Genomic DNA, 18,558 nt, shown 5'->3' with positions numbered 1-18,558 from the left:
AGAACAGGTTAATAAATGAAATAAAGTGACTGTGCAATAATAATAACAATAATAATTGTAATGAAAAGGGATATAACAAAACGACAAAGAGGAATAAAACTCAATTATAAACAGGTGATGCACAATACAATTACTCACCACCCACTGAGGGATGCCCAGTCCATCTCTGAGCAGTAATGGGTACCGTCTGGCCAACTTCCCTGGGTTTATATACTAGGCATAAAGTTCTATGATGTGGAATATCCCTTTGGTCAGTTGAGGTCATCTGTCTTGGCTGTGCTCCCTCTGAGCATGTTGTGCACCTGCTTACTGGCACAGGAAGCTGAAAAGTCTTTGATTTAGAGTAAGCACTTCTTAGCAACAGCTAAAACATCAATATGTTGTCAACATTATTCTCATAGCTTGGATATTTCTACCTAAAGTACCCTCAGAGTGCTTGGTATCAAGCCTAGATAATTGGTCTTGCTCCTTTGCATTGTGTGTATAAAAAGTAAGCAATTGAGAGTGTGCCTTAGGAAAATATTGTTAAACTCTTTTTCAGCATTCAGTAGTTACTTGGTAAGCTCTTTGTATGTGGAGTTTCCAGTAGGTAGCAATACTATATGCTGTGTTTGTGATTTCCTTTTTTTTCCTGTTAATTTTGTAGGATGCCCTTGTAGCCATTTCAGCCTATAAATCACTCTCATCGTTTGGCTCTGAAGAACATACAATTCTTCATCTTCCTGGACAGGTAGCCATGTTATATGTTTGATAGTAAGCACATCTGACATTTCCATCTGACATGGGTTATATCCTCTTGAAAGGATATAACCATCTTGTGCCTTGTCTGCCAGAAAACCAGGAGCCTCCTGAAGGAATACAAGGTCCTGCTGGTGACCTGAGATTATGTCATGTGTGATTGGCATAACTAAGTCTTACGAGCAGGGAAAGGCACAAATGAAACTTAGGGCTAAGCAGTCAAAAGGTAGTTTTTCTTATGTTGTTATTAAATTAGCAGTGTTTTTTTGGGCAGCTGATTTGCATTTTATGCTCTTCTGTTAGTGCTTGCAATTGAGTCTTGACACTAAGCAGCTCTTGTGATGGCTGTTTCTTCCATTGCAGTCACACTCATGGATAGTGCTTTTGTTCCCAAAAGACAGCCAAGTCAGGTTGAAAAGTAGGGGCAATTTTTGGAGTTAAGCTGAAAGGTTTTCTTGTGTTTTTGTTGTGAATTTTACAGCATAACATTTTACTTTTTTATCAATAAAGGCAGTTAAAAGGAGTTGAGGTACTTACTAAAAAGCTTTTTAAGCATGCAGAGGGCTGTTAAAAGCTGAAGCTTCTGATTAGTTGACTCTAACGAAATGGAAGAGTACAAGGAGATGAACATAAGGTCATCTGTGTGACTTTTTTTTTTACATTGTATGAGACACTAGGCAGTACTCAGTAGTCCATTGGTACTTTATGGCATAATGAATCTTACGGCTTTATAGTAAAGGTTTTATTTACCTCTTTATTGTAAGATAGGCTTCATTTGTGTGTTGTAACTGGCTGTTATGAAAAGGCTGGAATATGCAACTTTAAAATTAAAAAGCATACTTTATATGAATCAGTGAAAAGAGTTCAGCGTAAACCTGACAAATGAAAAATGTGTTTTACATAGAAGACCACAAGATAGAATAAGGGAAATGTATAAACTCTGCTGCAAGACTAAATCTTTCACAGTAGTACATAGTTGTGTATTAGTGGTGCGGTTACTTTACAGTCATATTGTAACTGGTGCAGTACTTTACAGAAAATGAGTAAATACGTTTTAATTGAAAGCAATGTAAATATGTTGCAGTTTTTCAAATTCCAAGAACTAATATGTAAAAGTAATGTGTAGGAAAAATGTTCTATTTATATTAAACTGCCAGTATAAGACATTGTTAAACTGAAGAAGAATCAGGATGAAAGTAAAGTTTTATGAATATTCGTTCAGCTGTAAATGTCAGGATTAATTTTACTGTGATTTTTATGAACCAGTGTTGCCTTTCAGTCAGGTAGAAGAAAAGCTTTTATTCATTCAGCTTCAAGTTTATGAAATGGAGTGAAAATAATGAAATGGAGAACTTTTCATATTTTGTTGGTATTTTTGACACTTGGAATCATGACTGGTAATGAGGATTTGGAATTTTTATGCTGACATTTAATTTTTTTAAAATCTTCCAGGCACGACCAGAAGTTGACTCACTGGAAGAGATGGACATGAATGAAGATGAAGAGGATCAGGAAGCAAATCTATTTGTTCCAGGTTCTTCATATATCAAGCTGTTGTCTCTAACACCAGCTGCTGTTTTAGGAGGTATAATATATCCAGTATTTGAGGTTACTTTGCAAATATGTAATCACAGTGACTGTACAGATACGTGTCTGTTTTATAATGGAGTGTCATGTTAAAGTGCAGCCTGTGATTTTTTCCTTAACTAATTATGGGAAAAAATGTAAAGTAAAAGTTCAGAGGAAAATAAAGCCCGCAGCCCGTTTCTAGGAAGATGGTGGGACATAGGTCATGATGGTGGGAAAAAATGTTGATAATTAAAAATTCTTTGCCTGTCCTAAAGGGAAAGCCAGTTTGTTATTATTTATTTCAAGTACTCACTGTTTCATCACAGTGTGACTTCAGTAGGGAGGACTGAACAGATGTTTCTAAAGACAACTCTGTATTTTAGCCCAGGACAGATTGAAGTAAAATAAATTCAGTATTTATTGTTTTGTAAACAGAGTATTAATGGTATGAAAACAATGCTGTACACAAAGTCTGCTTAATTAAGGTATCAGTGCTATGCTTAATGTGTAATTGTAGTGATGCATATTGATACTGAAGTATGCTTCAACAGATAATCTCTGGTTGATACACTTGTTCTGAAACCTCTGCAGTTGATTTACCTTCAGTATTTGAGATTTTTGCCTTTCACTTGATTACTTGCAGAAATGCTGTTTAACTTACAGTTACAAGATTTGAGATATTGTGCCAGGACATAGACATTGTTATTTCATTCTTTGTAGAATACATGGGATCTTGATGTGTGATTGCAGCCTGTAAACATTGCCGTGAGATAGTAGGTAGTGTTTTGTAGTATCTTCCCCTGGTGGGGGCTTCTAAAAAAATCCGTTTGTCAAACTCTGCATGCATTGGCATCTGGAGTAAGTGCAGCCTAACCTAGAGAGTCTTAATTATTAAATCCTGGAAGCTTTGTAAGGGAGAATGACGTAATTTAGTTCAATGAAAGAGAGTGATGTATTTTGACAGAAAACCCAATCTGTGTAATGAATGCTGAGATAGCCAACCTTCTAGGAAGATGAGAAACCAAAATGGAATTAAAAGTGAACAGACTGAATTCAGAGATGCAGCAACCACAGACTGGTATGAAAACATACTTGAATCCAAGCATTCACAGAAGTTGCTCCCTCAGAGGTGTCTTCTGACATTATTAGTTAACGCAGAGTCCAGAACACTTGAGCAAAAGCTTTAGTGACTGGCTGGAGTGGTTGTTCGAGTTAATTGCTTCACCAAAAGAGTATGAAACTGTATTAATGAGGCAATGTTCAAGACAGGCCAAAAGCCACAGAGTCTCTGTTCTATAGGAGCTGAATCTGTTTCATCTCATTTGCTGGAATTCTGGTGGTACATGTTACTGGGATGATTAATGTGTAACTACTTACATGAAGCGTTGGAAGGTGGAACTTTAGGTAGTATTTTGTTCAAACTCCTTTAAAATTGATTTGTCACATCAGTTTTCATATTGTTTGTAAGTATTAGATTCCCAGGATATCAGAAAGGGTATGCCAGCCTTATTTTTTTATTTTAATGATGTTTCATTATGGATGCCTGAGACTTTTCTCAGACCTGGTAATTCAGAGAGTGAAAAATAATTCATAAAAAGAACTATAAGCTTGATATCGTTGTTGTTGTTGCTGTTAGTAATAGTGGTAGTATCCTTAGTGCAAAGGAGGTGATGATAATGATAATAACGATAGTAACAACAATGATAATAATAATAAAAATATTGTTCATGTGATGCTAGTTCTTTGTTTACCCTCAAATTGATTTCAAGCACTGAAATACCGTATTTGTAGTGTTTGCTGCACATCTAGTTGTTTCGCTAAATTTATCCAGATTTCGTAGTTTGAATTACACTTGTCAGTCTAGAGCCTTAGCTTGTCCCCTGCCTGAAGAATTGCTTCCGAATGGCTTATATTTCTGTCTTTTGGCATAACCAGCAAATGCAGAAATATGACAGCCGGGATAAGGGGTCTCTGTCATTGTGAATGGTTTCCAGCAGAGAAATAGCTCCCTCCTTCAGCAGATTTCTTCCCTATTGTTGTAGCCACCCTAAACAAAAAAGCTTTTATAAAAAGTGTAGAGCAGGTAGATGGAGAGTGTTTTCACATCAATACCTACTCTTCCAACAAAACAGAAGTGTTGAGGGTTGAAGACAAAGACTTAGAGTTTCTGCCTATATCACTGCAGTGAAAATTGCTGACTGCATTCTGTGGGTTTCATTTGAAGGAATTTGAAGGATATTGGCATTACAGGTGGAGGAAAAAAGTCGCAGGATGCAGGTGCCCTTCCTGACATGCTACAGAAATGTGATTGAGACTGGTACTCTGTGTCCTTCTGTCAGCATGTGATGCTGTTACTGTTACTTTTGTAGCGGTCAAAGAAGGCAATCAACAGCTCATGGAATACTTAAGGAAGGCTATATGTCTTTCCAACTTTAAATATACTCATGTCAGTTTTGAATAAAGTAGCTTTATACTGGAACTTCCTCACGTTTCTTTTTTTTAGCAAGTTTCCATGATTTTCAGTAATGCTGTTTCCCACTTCAGATGGGAATCTCCAGATAGAGATGTCCTTCCTTCCTTCCCATGCTACAACATCAGATTTAGACTGCTGCTCCTCTACGAAGTGGGAAAGAAGTACTGGTGTCATTCTGGGTTTTCCAGGGTTAGTTTTGTCTCTCAGTCATCAGACTCTCACATTCCCTTTCTTCTCCCTTCATTGCACTGCACTTTGTCAAGCTTTTGAAGAGTTTGCAACATCACTTGTGAAACAGGAGATGACCAACATGCCCCGTGCTGTGTATCATTCTGCCTTGAGAGGAGGGACCACACGCTTGGACCAGGGGAAGACAGTGGCAGGTGTTCCAAATTTCTTGCTGAAAATGTATGAGAGGAACAAGCAACCAGGCATGACACCAGGCCTTGCAGGTAGGCTGTCACTTTCTTCAAGTACACAAGTATGTATGTTTTGACCCAAAGATACCTGTGAATCTGAAGTTGAATCAACTTAAGAAATGATGTTTTATGCCACTTAAATGTGCTTGCATATTCTTTTGAATTGTTGGCTTTATTAAGTTAGCCTTACTTTGCTTTGGGTTCTCCCTTGACTCTGAGTGAGTGTTGGCATTGACCTTTCTGTTCCCCTTCCCTCCCTCTTTCAAGCTGGCATGTTGCTGTGTTTCGACCTCCCAGTCCACATGGGCAGGGATGGCAAGCCTATTAATCGATTTCTGGCCAGCAGGGGCCGCAATTTCCAGCAAATGTTGGTTGCCCTCCTTCATGAGGTAAGTTCTTCTTCACTTTTTGGGAGTATTACACCTCCTTCCCTACTTTACTGTCTCATTTGTTTATGCTCATTGGGTGTTGGTAGCAGCTAGCGATAGCATGTATGAATGTATCATAATTAACTGAAGTTGTTGTGAGGGACAGCTAGAATCATAGAATCATCAAGTCTAATCATCAGCCTACCACCATGGTCACCCAACCTCACTAACTTAAACTGAACATGTAAATACTTTTTTTTTAAGAGTTCACTGCCGAAATCCCTCTTCTGAAAATCAGAAGAACAAACAGAAGGTGACCTCTGCCTTTTCGTGCCTTGTTGACTGCTATATATATGTGCCTGATACCTCTCGTGTAACCAGTTGTAGATGAATGGCAGGCCTGAACAGTGATGAGGCTCTGTGGGAAAACAATATCTACACCTTGCTAAGACTTGACATTTTATTCTGTCTCTTAAATGTTTCAGCTCCCTGACCTATTGGGCTTGTACCACCAAAACCATGCCATTACCTTTGGTGTGGTTTTGGAAAAGTGGCATGAAATAAGCCCTCATTTAATTATTATGGAAAATAAGGTGCTTGCAATGAGGTCTGTCAGAGAATTTTGAATTATGGTACTTTTATGATTAGTATCAAAGTTCATCTTTGAAAATTTTGGACAACAGTAAAAAAAAAAAAAAGTAGTTCAACTGGATCCAGGGAAATACGTGTTCCTTTCCCAATTTTATGCCAATGGGAGCAGCTTTTAATACATGTGAAAGTGCATTAAACTCTTCAAAAGTTCATAAAATAATCCTATTAATACAGTCATTTTGTGTTTCTGTAGAGGCTACTTACATGCATCTGAGGGCGTGATCTGGGTCCTGATTTTGTTTTGTGACCCTCGCCCAACAGATGTGAGGCATATCTGCTGTGAAGTTCTGCTGTAATGCTACTAAAATCACTGATATCAAACACTTTCAGTGATGAAATAACTATAGCACAAGGTTTGAGTGGGAAGGTTGCGTGTGCAGGGTTTGGAGCGTTTTCTGTGTACAAACTGAAAGTCTGACACTAGAACAGAGGCATGCGTCATGGATGGGGACTACATTCTGATCCTGTGATGCATCCGCATGGCTCCCTCTAGGCTTTGCTCTCAGGTCCTGCTTCAGCATGTTCACACTGTGTTTGTACTGGTTAACTCCCTCAGTCTTTCTGGAGCAAGCAAACCAGTTCTCTCTCTAGCAAACCTGTCTGCAGCGTAGTTTGCCTGAAGTTTCCAGTCAAATGATGTAAGTGTGTGCCATGCTGAAGTTGGCTTTTTCTGGCTAGTAGAGTCTTCTGGCTCTATATCATCTCTCAAACACTTCCATGTGCTAGCATACACATACAACTTCTGCTTTCCATATAACATCTTAATCACTTTGGTTCTTCAGTACTGAAAGGACGGAAAAAATAATAATCATGTCTTGTGGCCGCAGACACACCACATGGATGCCAGCAGAAGTTAGGGCAGATGTACAAGGATGAAAGCCAGTCTGCACCAATTGGACTGGGGTATAGAAATCCATCCCTGGCTCTGTATCATGAAGTCAGTGTCTATGGAATTATGAAATGCTTCAGATGTCAAATTCTTCTCTCAAACTAGAAGAATTTTAAAAACCCACCCTTATACACTGATCTCAAAATACCTGACCATGTATGCAAATTTAATAGATGTTTTCCATCTTGACATCTTTGCTGCTAAAGAATGAAAGCAGAAACTGGGAGATAATACCCCTCATTATCACAGGAGTGTAAATTCATGAATGTTTTCTAACTCTTTGGAAGCTCCAGTGGGGAGCACCAGGGAAAGTCCACAGGGATATTTCATATGTCAGAGGAACAGATGTAGAGTAATGAGTTATGAATGAGGCATAAGTTTCCATAGTATCCAGAAAGGAAGGCTCTGCACTGTATGTAATTGCTTCAACAGAGAGACTTGGGTTCAGTGGCAGAGGTTCTGAAGAAAAACATGTTTAATTACACTGTCATAAAAGGCATGTGTGAAAGTTTTATATGAGTCAAATTATAGTGGGCTGAAGATCAGTTCTGAACTATGTTTTAAACACTTGCCTGCTGCTCTAAAGCATCGAATAAAATCTCTGGTAAAATAAATACTTGTATGTACTAGCAATCATTATAAAATCCAGAAGCACATTGAAAATTGACTCTTCTTGTGTGAACAAGCTACCTTCCTAGAAATACAACCTTAAAATGGTTTGCTAGACAAAACATGGGGGGGTTTATTGTGGGGAATGTGGTGAACTGGATCAAGTTAGTGAATAAAAGGAATGACTGGAGACAGAAATATTTTACCAAGTATCTCAGGACTTTACCAAGTGGATTGATTCAAGGTGTAGTAAAACTAAAAATAAATCCAAATATGTTTATATTTTAAATCTAAACACAAAATACCTTCAGACAATGCTAACTGCACCCTTTTAGTGAAAATCTACAGTAACTATGAATTTTTGATAAAAAAATCAGTATTTCTGTTTTCAGTTCACACTGCTTCAAGAGTCAAAAGTTTTTTCTTGCCTTTTTCCCTTTGTTCATAGAGACAGTTGGAGTTAGGGTGGTCAGAAAAAAGGTGTTTGGGCCTTTGGCTAGATGAGAAGTGAGTCCCTGGGCTCATCAAACTAAATTTCATGCCTTAATGTTCGTTTGGTCCTCAATGTTCTTCTAGGCAACAGAGTTTAACGGTAAAGACAGGGAGCCTAAGCTATAAAACTGCCAAATTGGTTGAAGAAAATTGGGTTAGTAGGATCTAGATCCATCTTATTCTTGCAGTGGCTGTAGGAATTAATGTGTTTTTGTAAAGTCATTGCATCACAGTTCAACACAGCACACTAAACAGGTGTTTTAGGGATTTAAATTACCAGAATGACACTTCCTTGCTACTGCTTTGACTTCTTTTTATTTTGGGAGAGGGGAGATGTTGTAGGGGTTAATCCTTATAGTGACTTTTTAAGTAAGGAGTGTTCTGTTAAAAAGTCTTGGAGTTGCCTTTGGAGCATTGAGGTCTGCATCCAGCTCTGAATAAAGTCTGAGGTTGATGTAAACATCAAGAAAATACAATTAATTAGAGGTAGCAGGCATCTATTTATTTTACCTCGAAAAATCTCCAGCAGTTGGCATATTCTTAGTTAGGACTAAGCAGTCACTACCATACTGGGATAATAACATCTTTATGCCTTCAGTAGTTTGACCTATGCTCACAGCTATAAAATATGAACCTACAGGTTGTATATCCATCTGTATCTGTGCATGCATAGTTGCCATTCTTGCACTTAGATTTTGGCAGCTGGGGCAAGGTGAGGGGCTTGAAAATACCTGTTTCGTTTTTATGAGATTCTTTATGTGTGAAACTGTGATGCCTGATATTCTACTACTAAAAAAAAAGAGTTATATGAGGTTTGTATGCAGAGGAAAGATTTTCTTCTTGTATATTGAAAAGTCTTAAAAACATACAAATAACAAGTATCTGGGTTTAGCTGCCATTCAAATCTAACAGCAGCAAAAAGAAAATTTACTATTCAACCCTAATGGGCCAGAGTTATTCTATCACCTAGGTGCTATTCTAGCTGAGGAATTGGATGCATATGTGATACCTGTCATCAGGATCAGACTAAGATGCCGAAGGGGTTTTTTGATGTTGTTTGAACGGTTATTTCACAGGAAAAAGAAAATAGGTTCAATAAACTGTGGTATGTTTCAAATGCTGGCCGTATTGCTCTTCAGTGGTCACTGGTGAGCTGAAAGAGGAAGATCATCATTCCCCCAGAAATGGGGATGTGCTATTTGATTATTAAACAGAGCTTGTCAACCTCTCTCTGAGGGGACATGTAAGTTACTGATGTCACAGTGGTCAGAAGTTAGTATAGACCGTGGGTTTTGTTTTTTCCTACGGCTACCTGGATCACACTTTACAAGAAGTCCCCAGATATTACCTGTGACTCTTTCAGGTTTTGCAAGTAATACTTCGTGGAAATTCATAGGAATAATTTCTTACCAGATTCACTTAATCTGTTTTGAAAATGACTGAGGATGAATAGTCATATGTGTTCACATCGTGTACCATATGTTTTGATGGTTCTGTTTGTGTATGTTTTGGGTTAAAGTTATTAGGCTTTCAGCTAGCTATCCGTCTTTTTGTTCTTTAGTGGAGGTGAAGAGGACCTTTCATCCTGCATGCAAAAAGCACAGAGGCAGACTGCTAGTGGCAGACCAGTGTGGTAGATGGTGGCTTTGTCACTCAGAACTGGTGCAATTTGTAGGGTTTTTTTTAAATGGAGAATGGTCTTGCCTTTGCATGTTTCTCAATATTCAAGCACTTTCTATGTGTTGGAAATAGCACAAGTTACTTTTTCCTATTCATGAGTCATATTTACAGGCACAATTGCAAAGCTGAGTTGCAGAGGTGAGTTACGCAGTATTAAATACTTCCCTACAAGTAATACTCATGTTAGACACTCTGTATACTCATGGGAGAAGCATTTCCTGCGTATTTTTTAAGTGTGTTCAATTAGATGTGCTGTGATGATGTGCATCTTTGAAAAGTAAAGTGAAAAGCTCCTTCTGTGCTTTTCTTTCCTGGTTTGCTTTTGATGTAACCAAGATACTCAAGAGCTTATTCAAACCTTGTATGTGAAGTATCTTGAGATGATAATTGGATTTTCTGGAGCAGAATTCATTGTAGTGTATTCTTCTGTGCCTAGATGGGTGTAGTTCAGAAAACCAGCGCAAACTATGAACTAGTAACTGGTTTCTGCTACTGAATTTACTGAGTGTATTTCCTTCAGTGATGAAACAGTATTCAGAAATAAGTTTCTGACAGATTTTTGTTTTTCTTTTCCTCAGTCTACTGTGCCTTAGAGAAAGATGATTTTTTTTTTCACAAAGGAATGTTAGGTGGTGGATTTGGAAGTATATGCATGCAAGTATGTTAAAAGGATCCTCTAAGCAAAATTTAAAATTAAAAGAGATTCTGTTTCACTATTTCATTGATACAGATATGTAATGCTAGCCTTATTTATGAAATCACTGAGGTGGCACTTTATATGTCCCATATGTGAGCAGGGTATTCAAAAATATGCCTAACACTTCACTGACACAAGGGTATTGTCCCAAACACATACAGGAGTAGTACTTCCTGTGGTTTGCCAGCGTTACCTGTCTTGCATTTTGACCAACATGGTCTATGATTTTGTGTCTTTTCAGGCAGACATATCCTTCTTAAGCATCAGTCAACAGGCTCAGGTTACTAGCTCCAAGTTTATGCCTTTTCTTACTGCCTCAGATACCAGGTTGCAGATCTTCCTTAAAAACTGCTTGGCAGCTTGGTCTGGCCAAGTGATGTTCCTAAGAAACTCCCTGTATCAGTGTGGCAATGTTACACAAGCACTCACCCTTGGTTCACCGTTCCCTTAAGCCTCATTCCCTGCCCCTCCCCACCCAGCCAATATTTTCTTGCACATAAACTGTGCACTCAAAAAAAAGTCTGAACTTCACTTACCACCTTTGCCTGTGGTTGCTGGTATTAATTAACAAACACTTAGTGTAGTTGTTGTTACCCTTTGTATCCAGTGATAGATGACAAGTAAAGGCTACTGGTTTCCTGTACTGGAATAGCAGGTCGCAGTACTGCTTATATGAAAATCCTCAGCACTATGTCCCATCATTTTCAGTTGTAGATGAATTCTGAGTGTTCTTTTTATGTGAAGATGTTCAGTTCCCTCTTGCTTTTCTCACATTCCACATACATGCAAAACGTTTACTGCCATGAAGGAAGTTAATTAACGAAAAGAACCTGAGCAGTTTTGTTGTCATCAAACACATCTGCACGTTTTAGGTGTTCCTGATAGACCGTATTGTCCAGATGCTTTAAATGTCACAAGACACCTAAAGCTTTGTAATTAATTCCTGCATGAACACCTGCAGTATTTTGCAGGCCTGCTTTTGTTGTCTTGCACAAATGTGGATTACGTGATGAACTTCACAACTCACTAGGAGACTAGTTAAACCTGATACACCGAATCATTTAGGTTGTAGAAGACCACATTGGGTCCAATCTTTGACCAGTCACTACCTTCTCAGATAGACCATGGCACTAAGTGCCACGTCCAGTTGTTTCTTGAACACCTCCAGGGATGCTGAATACACCACCTCTCTGGACAGTCCATTCCAACGCTTAACAGGTCTTTATATGAAGAAATTCATCCCGATGTCCAGCCTGAGCCTTCCCTGGCACAGTTTGAACTATGTACTCTTGTCCTGTCACTAATTGTCTGGGAGAAGAGGCTGACCCCCACCTAGCTGCCCCCTCCATTCAGGTGGAGAGCAATGATCCTCCTTTTCTTCAGGCTAAACAGCCTCAGCTCCGTCAGCCGATTCTTACAGGACTTGTGCTCCAGATGCTTTACCATCAGTGTGGTCCTCTGGACACTCCAGCAGCTCAGTGTCCTTCCTGAAGTGAGGGGCCCAGAAATTAAGACAGGATTCTAGGTGTGGTGTCCGCAGTGCCAAGGACACAGAGACAATCACTGCCCTGTTCATGCTGGCCGCTCTATTGCTGATCCAGGCCAGGATGCTGTTGGCCTTCTTGGCCACCTGGGCACACACTGGCTCTTGTTTAGCTGTCTGTTGACCAGCAGAAATCTAAATAGTGTAATGCACATGTCTGAAACAGTTTCAGAGTAGAGGCTATGGGGAAGACTGGAATTGCTGCAGGCAACTTCTGGAGGAATTGATGAGCAGATGAAAGGGGGGTGTGAATATAATTTTGACTAAAAAGGAAGGAGTAGTGTTAATGAGTCATTATTAAGATAGTATTTCCTTTTTTTACTGGGCATATTTGTATTGTTTGTGGGATGGAGTATGTCGTCTTTTTTGATTGACTTTTAGAATGTTTTTATTTGTATAGATGTATTAGTACTTATTCACAAGTCTTTCAGGTTCACTGAAAGCAGTGAGCATGAAGCTTTAGCACAGTCCTTTGTTTTTTGTTATAAAATCCAAGTAAAGAAAGAATACTGACTGCTTTGTGTAGATCATTAGGGGCATAAAATAGAGATGAATAAGCAGGAAGACTCAGGAAAGTAATGATACAAGGGGAGGTCAGTTATTTATGTTGGTTAACAATTCTGCTTTTAGAAACATCTAAGATCTTCACCAACTATGAAGAAACATTTGCTAGTGCTGCTAAGTGTTGTGCTTATTGCCATACATGGTTCCACTGTCTCTCTGGGATCAATTATTTGTTGCACTACCTGAAGCAACCACTTTTGACTGGCCTGGGTAACGAAGTTGACAGTAACTTGGTGTGGCTAAAATCAGAAAGGAGAATAAAGTATGTTATCATTTTAGTTTCCTACAGCAACGTGTAATGGCCTGTGGAAATGAGTGAATGTTTGTCTGCAAATCATAGACTGGAGAACGTAGATTCTGCATATGTTAGACTTAATGTAATTGATTCTAACCTTTCTGGTGTGTTGCACAGGTTAATATTCAGCCTTCTGAATGGCACCACTCCATACTGCTGCCACAGTCCTGGTTAGGATTTATGAGTCGGACCTACAGTGCAATCCTGCAGGTAATTTTGAGGTATATAATATCGTGGACATTAATGCCTATTCAAGAGGTATGGGTTTTAATTTTACCAGCAAGAACACTCATGCAAGTTACAAAACATAAAACAAAAGTAAAGCTTAAGGTGCTTAACTATAACATTTGTAAAAAGGAAATAGAAATAAAAATGTGTCTTCAGTTAGTGACAGCACAATCTGGGGTACTTTGTAGAAGTGCAGCTTCTATTTGCAGTTCAGGTTCATGCAGGTTTGTTCATGTATCAGCTTGCAGAATGTGTCAATTTTGAGAATTTTTAGAAGATTAAATTTTAGCTAGAGCTCTAATCTATTGCTTGGGTAGGAACTTCGTAATAGTAGTACCACAAAGGAGACAGAAGCTATTGAGGGATGATTCATTAAAAAGAATTGCCCTTAATCAGCATGTAATCCTGCCACACTGTAAGAGGCTCCTCACAATTTTTTCAACCCTGTCTAATGATTAGGAAATATCTTAAGTTCTCTCTTTCACTAGGTTAGCTGACATGATATCTAGACCGATGTAGTATCATCTGGTTTTCAAGAGGAAAATTATCTAAAAAAGGTTTCGCAAATAGCTGCCTTCCAGAATGCTCTCTTTGTATTACTAGAAGGGCTTATTTGTTTGTATTTCCAGGCCATCTCAGCTGTTTTCAGCACAAGCAGCTCAGGTTGCTGAACAAATTCTAGAAGCTTTGACTGTGCCTTGTTTTGCTGTGCAGCAAAATACATGCTTCTCTCACATTTTCAGAACTACTTTTATCTTGACTGTCAACAAAACGCAAGATCTGAAACCAAGCCAGCCCCATTCTAAAACAGGCATCAGCTATTCACATTGCAGCTTTAGGTCTTGGGGGACATTGTTGCTTGCATTTAATTCCTTTTCTCTTTTGCTTCCCTTCCGAGATTTCACAAGAAGCTTAGCATTTACCAGACTTTTTCTGAAAGATCTGTAGGATTTCTTGCCATTTTACAGGACAGTAGAGCCTATGTTTGTTGCTTGTTACTTACTCCTTATGCTTTTGTAGTACATTTCATCTGAGGTGGCCAAAAGAGACTACAGTATAAGATGAGTAGTCTCATAGTTCAGTAGTACATAGTTCAGTATTTCTGAACTGCTATACTGCTTTCTTTTTAGTCAGTGTGTTGTATATACTCCTCTAATCTCTGTGGAGGGTTACTTTTTGAGTGAGACCTGGACTTTGAAGATGCACTGTGTTGTATTTTCTGATTGGTATGTACATCCAAACTACAAGCATTCAATACCAGAAGAACACAGCATATGTGCCTGTATTTTTTTCCCTTAAGGCATAATAATCTGCTAAGGAGCAGTAATTGACAACCTAAACAAGTTAAGTTATAGTTCTATTGGAGACGGAATGTTGAAACAAAGGTGCTTTAGATATGTTTAGATAACATATGTGTGACGTATGTTTTAACATGATAGAGGGCACAATCTGTGTCACCTCTTTAAATGTACAGAAAGAATGGTGTAGGAAATCACAGGGAGGTCAGAGTTACGTAAAGGAAAAGGAGGAGGAGTTTACTGCTTTAAGTAGAGCATCAAGACAGTGATGTTTTGCTGTTAGAATCCATTTTGGCTAGCAGGCTTCTAAAGCTCACTCCCTGCTAGTTGTAGCCCTTCCCAAGGGAACTTGGCTCTACATGTACTAGATAGATGCCTCAGTATTTGTGGTTGTTCATGCCATCTCCAGTTTGTTTTTCTTACTTAGAATAAAAAATTATGGATTCTTCTACTTAATATATTATAAATTACAGTGGGATCCCATATGCGAAGTAGTCAAGGTCACTTATGAACTAGGCCTTAGGTTGAGGGCTACATGTGTTACCTGAGTATTCTCTGAAGAAATCCTATGATTTTAGAAATCTTATGATGTAAGATCGACTTCTGACTTATTCTGCAATTCCGCAGGGAAGGCAGGCAGAGCTGGAGATGCAGTTAAAACATGGTAAAGAGGATCCTGAAGAGGTGCAGTACAAACAATTTACAGCCTGGCTATGGTAAGGAAGTGCCTGTGTGCTCCTGATCACTTGAAATGGCAAGTGATGGGACAGAGGAGGGCAAGGTTTTAAAGCCTTTAATTTTGCAAGTTCAAAGACTGTATGAGCACTAATGAAAAAAAACCAAAAAAACCAACAAGAAACCACCAGGTATAGTGACCATGGCAGGAGTGGGGAGTGAAGAGAAAGACTGTTGGGTAACTGTAAGGATTTCCGTATGCATGGATGCACACGTTCTCCTCTGTGGAGCCTGAAAACTGTGTAGGGTGAGCAGCTGGGAAGAGTGAAGAAGTATTTGCGGGTTTTGTAACATGTTAAAGGAGAAGGGTTATGCAAAGATAAAAATTTACTTCTTGAGAGTTTATTGAGCTGTCTCACTGAAAATGCCTAGATGAAAGAAATGCAGGTCACAATCTGATGTCACGGTGGACTGACACACCCCACTTCATACCATAAGTTTGCGTTATTGGGAGTGAGGATGTTGTTTAAAAGCAAACACATGATGCACACCCTGATCCATATCCTCCACTAATTCTGTTCATTCAGGGGAGAAGTGTCTCTCAATCTGTCAGGATTTAGTTGTGTATGTGCATGGCCAGGAGAAGAAGGTGGGAAGTGGGAGGATTCACAAGAAAAAAACCTACCTATCCATGGAGAGTATAAATATCTGTTTCTGTGCCTGTTCATAAGTGCATTGGAAGTAACGTATGTACAAAGCCAAAATGCCTTTTGTCTGTTTCAGTCAAAAAGGTGTGTTACTAAGTCCCACTCTAGAGGAATTCAAAATTTGTGTCTGTTTTATTCCAGCTAATTCGGGAATAGAGGCTTTCATTGTAAGATCCAGAACGATACAGTGTTGTAGAAAAGATCCTTTATTAATGACTGATCCCTTTCTTGATAGGGTATAAAAGGGCCTATAACAATGCTGCTTTTGTAGGTTTCTCCTAAAAAAATTTCTGGTCTATATTTCCTAAATTGTGATAATGTAAGCTATGTCAAAAATGAACAGAATTCCGTTTATCAGGAAAGAAATCAAAGCAGTAAGTGAACTGGAGCCCAGCAGTAGCTTTCTTTTCCAGTTCCCAATTATTTGCTTGGTTCCTCAGGGCTCTAACTTCAGTAGCCAGTAAGCATTTTTGTTGCTCACTGGGTTCAACCTAATTGTGGACAACATGGTACAAAATTTTGTGTTAATCTATTGTTGTGTAAGTACTGTGTAATTTTGCATTGGTATTTACCAAGCTGTAAATGATTCTAGTGTGGTGGGTTTGAAACTGTGTAAAAAAGCAGTGTGGTTATGAAGGAAAATCTGGGGAGCTTTGTTTGAAAGCTTGAGTGTAACTCAGTCTTACAACATACAGTCCTGTTTTAGGAGACAGTCTAAAGTTGTCTTTTTCTGTAGAATGACATTGATGACCATGATAGAATTGTATGTTCTAGAATAAAGGATCTCTCTCCTCATCCACACTTGTCAATGTAGGAGATCGATTGCATCTCTGCTTCGGTCCTGATATGAATGCAAACCGAAACAATTGAAAACAAGTAGCCTATTATAAATAAACTACAATAATGTGGAAGAAATTGTAACCACTCCTATGGCTTTATTGATTCAGGTTACTATACCACTTAATAGCATAACTGCCCATAATGGTTTCCAGAAATATAGTAAGTGTTGAATAAATTGTAATGCTTGTGCATTACAAAACATTCAGATTTCATTATGCTAGAACATACCACAGTATAATGAAACTTACGTGTTTGATATGCTCAAAAATCAAATTTATGGCTCTTGCATGAAAACCAGCATTTTACAAAAAGTGATATTAAGTCAAATAAAAGCCCTTTATAAAACACTGGGAGTGCACATAAGCATGAAGGAACTTAGGGTGGTACATAGATATTTTTACAGATGAAATGCTTGTAATTATTTTGCACTAAGTCTTCTGATAGGCTGATACAGTTGTTAACCTAAAATGGACACATGTAAGGCTTAAGAGGTATTTAGCTGAGCTCATGCTATTCTATAATGAACATGGGGTAAATTCTTTCTATTCTCTTGCAGGGTCAGAGATATGTTGACTGATGTTATCAAAGGTGCTTCCAAGTAAGAACTGCTAAATTACTATAGATGATGGTTTTTTCCCATATTTTCAATAGAGGGACACTGCTCTTTTTCCTCCTAGGTCTTGTCAAGATGATGATTTTTACCTTCATTAAATTTAAAGCATCCAGGTTTCATAAGTGTGTAGATTTAGAAGTTTCTCTCTGAGGTACATCATGAAATGTAGCCTTTTAGAAGTTGATGATCAAATCAGCAAAGGTTCCATGCGTAAATTAGGAAATTATTGAAGGCAAGAGATACTGAGAGACTTCAAAGAACTTAACTAAATACCTTGTTGTAATTATTTGTAAGTATCTCTTATCTGAAAGGAGATAGTTTCACTGTTCTAAATGATGACATTCCACTAAGACTCATGTATCTTGTTTTAAAAAGCAAAATAGAAATCCAGAAGTTATTTTTACTGTGATAATGACATCTTTGGATCTGGAATAAATGCCAGATTGGCAGTGTAGGTATATTTTTACAGCAGCAGTCAAGGAAATTTTTAGAAATGGAAGACTGATGCAAACAGTCTGTTGGTCTGTAAGTGGTCTAATACAGTTTTATTGTTCAGCTGCTTTTGTAAAACAACTTAAGAGAGTTCCATCAGGATTATATTCCAGTATGTTTTTCTAGGAATGCTAGAATATCAACATACTTCCTTATATGCAGCTGAACACAGCTATATTCTCCTTCTTTTCTGTCAGTGGCAGGTCTTCTTTCTGGATTTCCTTAGAGGTTTGTGCTGTCATAGAAGTTAGCACTCTTTGAAACTTATCATTTTCCATGATATTAGTGGTTTCCTAGTGCAAGGAAATAATTAAAAACTTTTTTTAAGATGATACTTCAATAATGGCTGCTCTGCTAAATCATGTGATGCTGTTGCAATGAAGTGGCATCTGCCTCTCTAGCATTCTCCATTTGAAGATATTTTTGTTTTGTCCTCTATGGAGATGGTACTAGCTAAGACCAACTGCTGCATTTCTATAAGTGCTACTTGCTCGCAGGGTAACAGTCCTAATTATAGTGGAAGGAAGCTTCTGCTTTTATACAATTTTGTGTGTGCTGGCCTTTATATAAAAGACAGACAAGAAAAAAAAGACCAAAACACTTCTCTTCTCTGTTCTTTAATTCCTGAAGACGAAATGTAACAGGTTTCTGCTGAGCTAGAAGAGAGCCCAGTGAAGTTGCTAGGTGCAAAGGCCTTCCCTCCTGGATCACCTGTAGC

The 18,558-nt window shown here is 38.4% G+C and overlaps 1 protein-coding gene across 3 annotated transcripts in view; it reads left to right on the top strand.

Moving 5' to 3' along the window:
• The window catches only part of FOCAD (focadhesin), a 96,557-nt gene that overhangs the window by 54,424 nt on the left and 23,575 nt on the right, over positions 1–18,558 (top strand). For all 3 annotated transcript variants that reach the window (XM_032095771.1, XM_032095770.1, XM_032095773.1), the window contains 7 exons: positions 647–730; positions 2,191–2,323; positions 5,044–5,232; positions 5,467–5,588; positions 13,105–13,197; positions 15,141–15,229; positions 17,292–17,333. In XM_032095771.1, coding sequence (XP_031951662.1) covers positions 647–730; positions 2,191–2,323; positions 5,044–5,232; positions 5,467–5,588; positions 13,105–13,197; positions 15,141–15,229; positions 17,292–17,333 — 752 coding nt within the window. The remainder of the gene's footprint in view (positions 1–646; positions 731–2,190; positions 2,324–5,043; positions 5,233–5,466; positions 5,589–13,104; positions 13,198–15,140; positions 15,230–17,291; positions 17,334–18,558) is intronic.

This window comes from Corvus moneduloides, chromosome Z (genome assembly GCF_009650955.1).
Source record: "Corvus moneduloides isolate bCorMon1 chromosome Z, bCorMon1.pri, whole genome shotgun sequence".
NCBI lineage: Eukaryota > Metazoa > Chordata > Aves > Passeriformes > Corvidae > Corvus > Corvus moneduloides.
The sequence above is the reverse complement of the archived record's forward strand: the minus strand, read 5'-3'. Positions and strand labels throughout refer to the sequence as shown.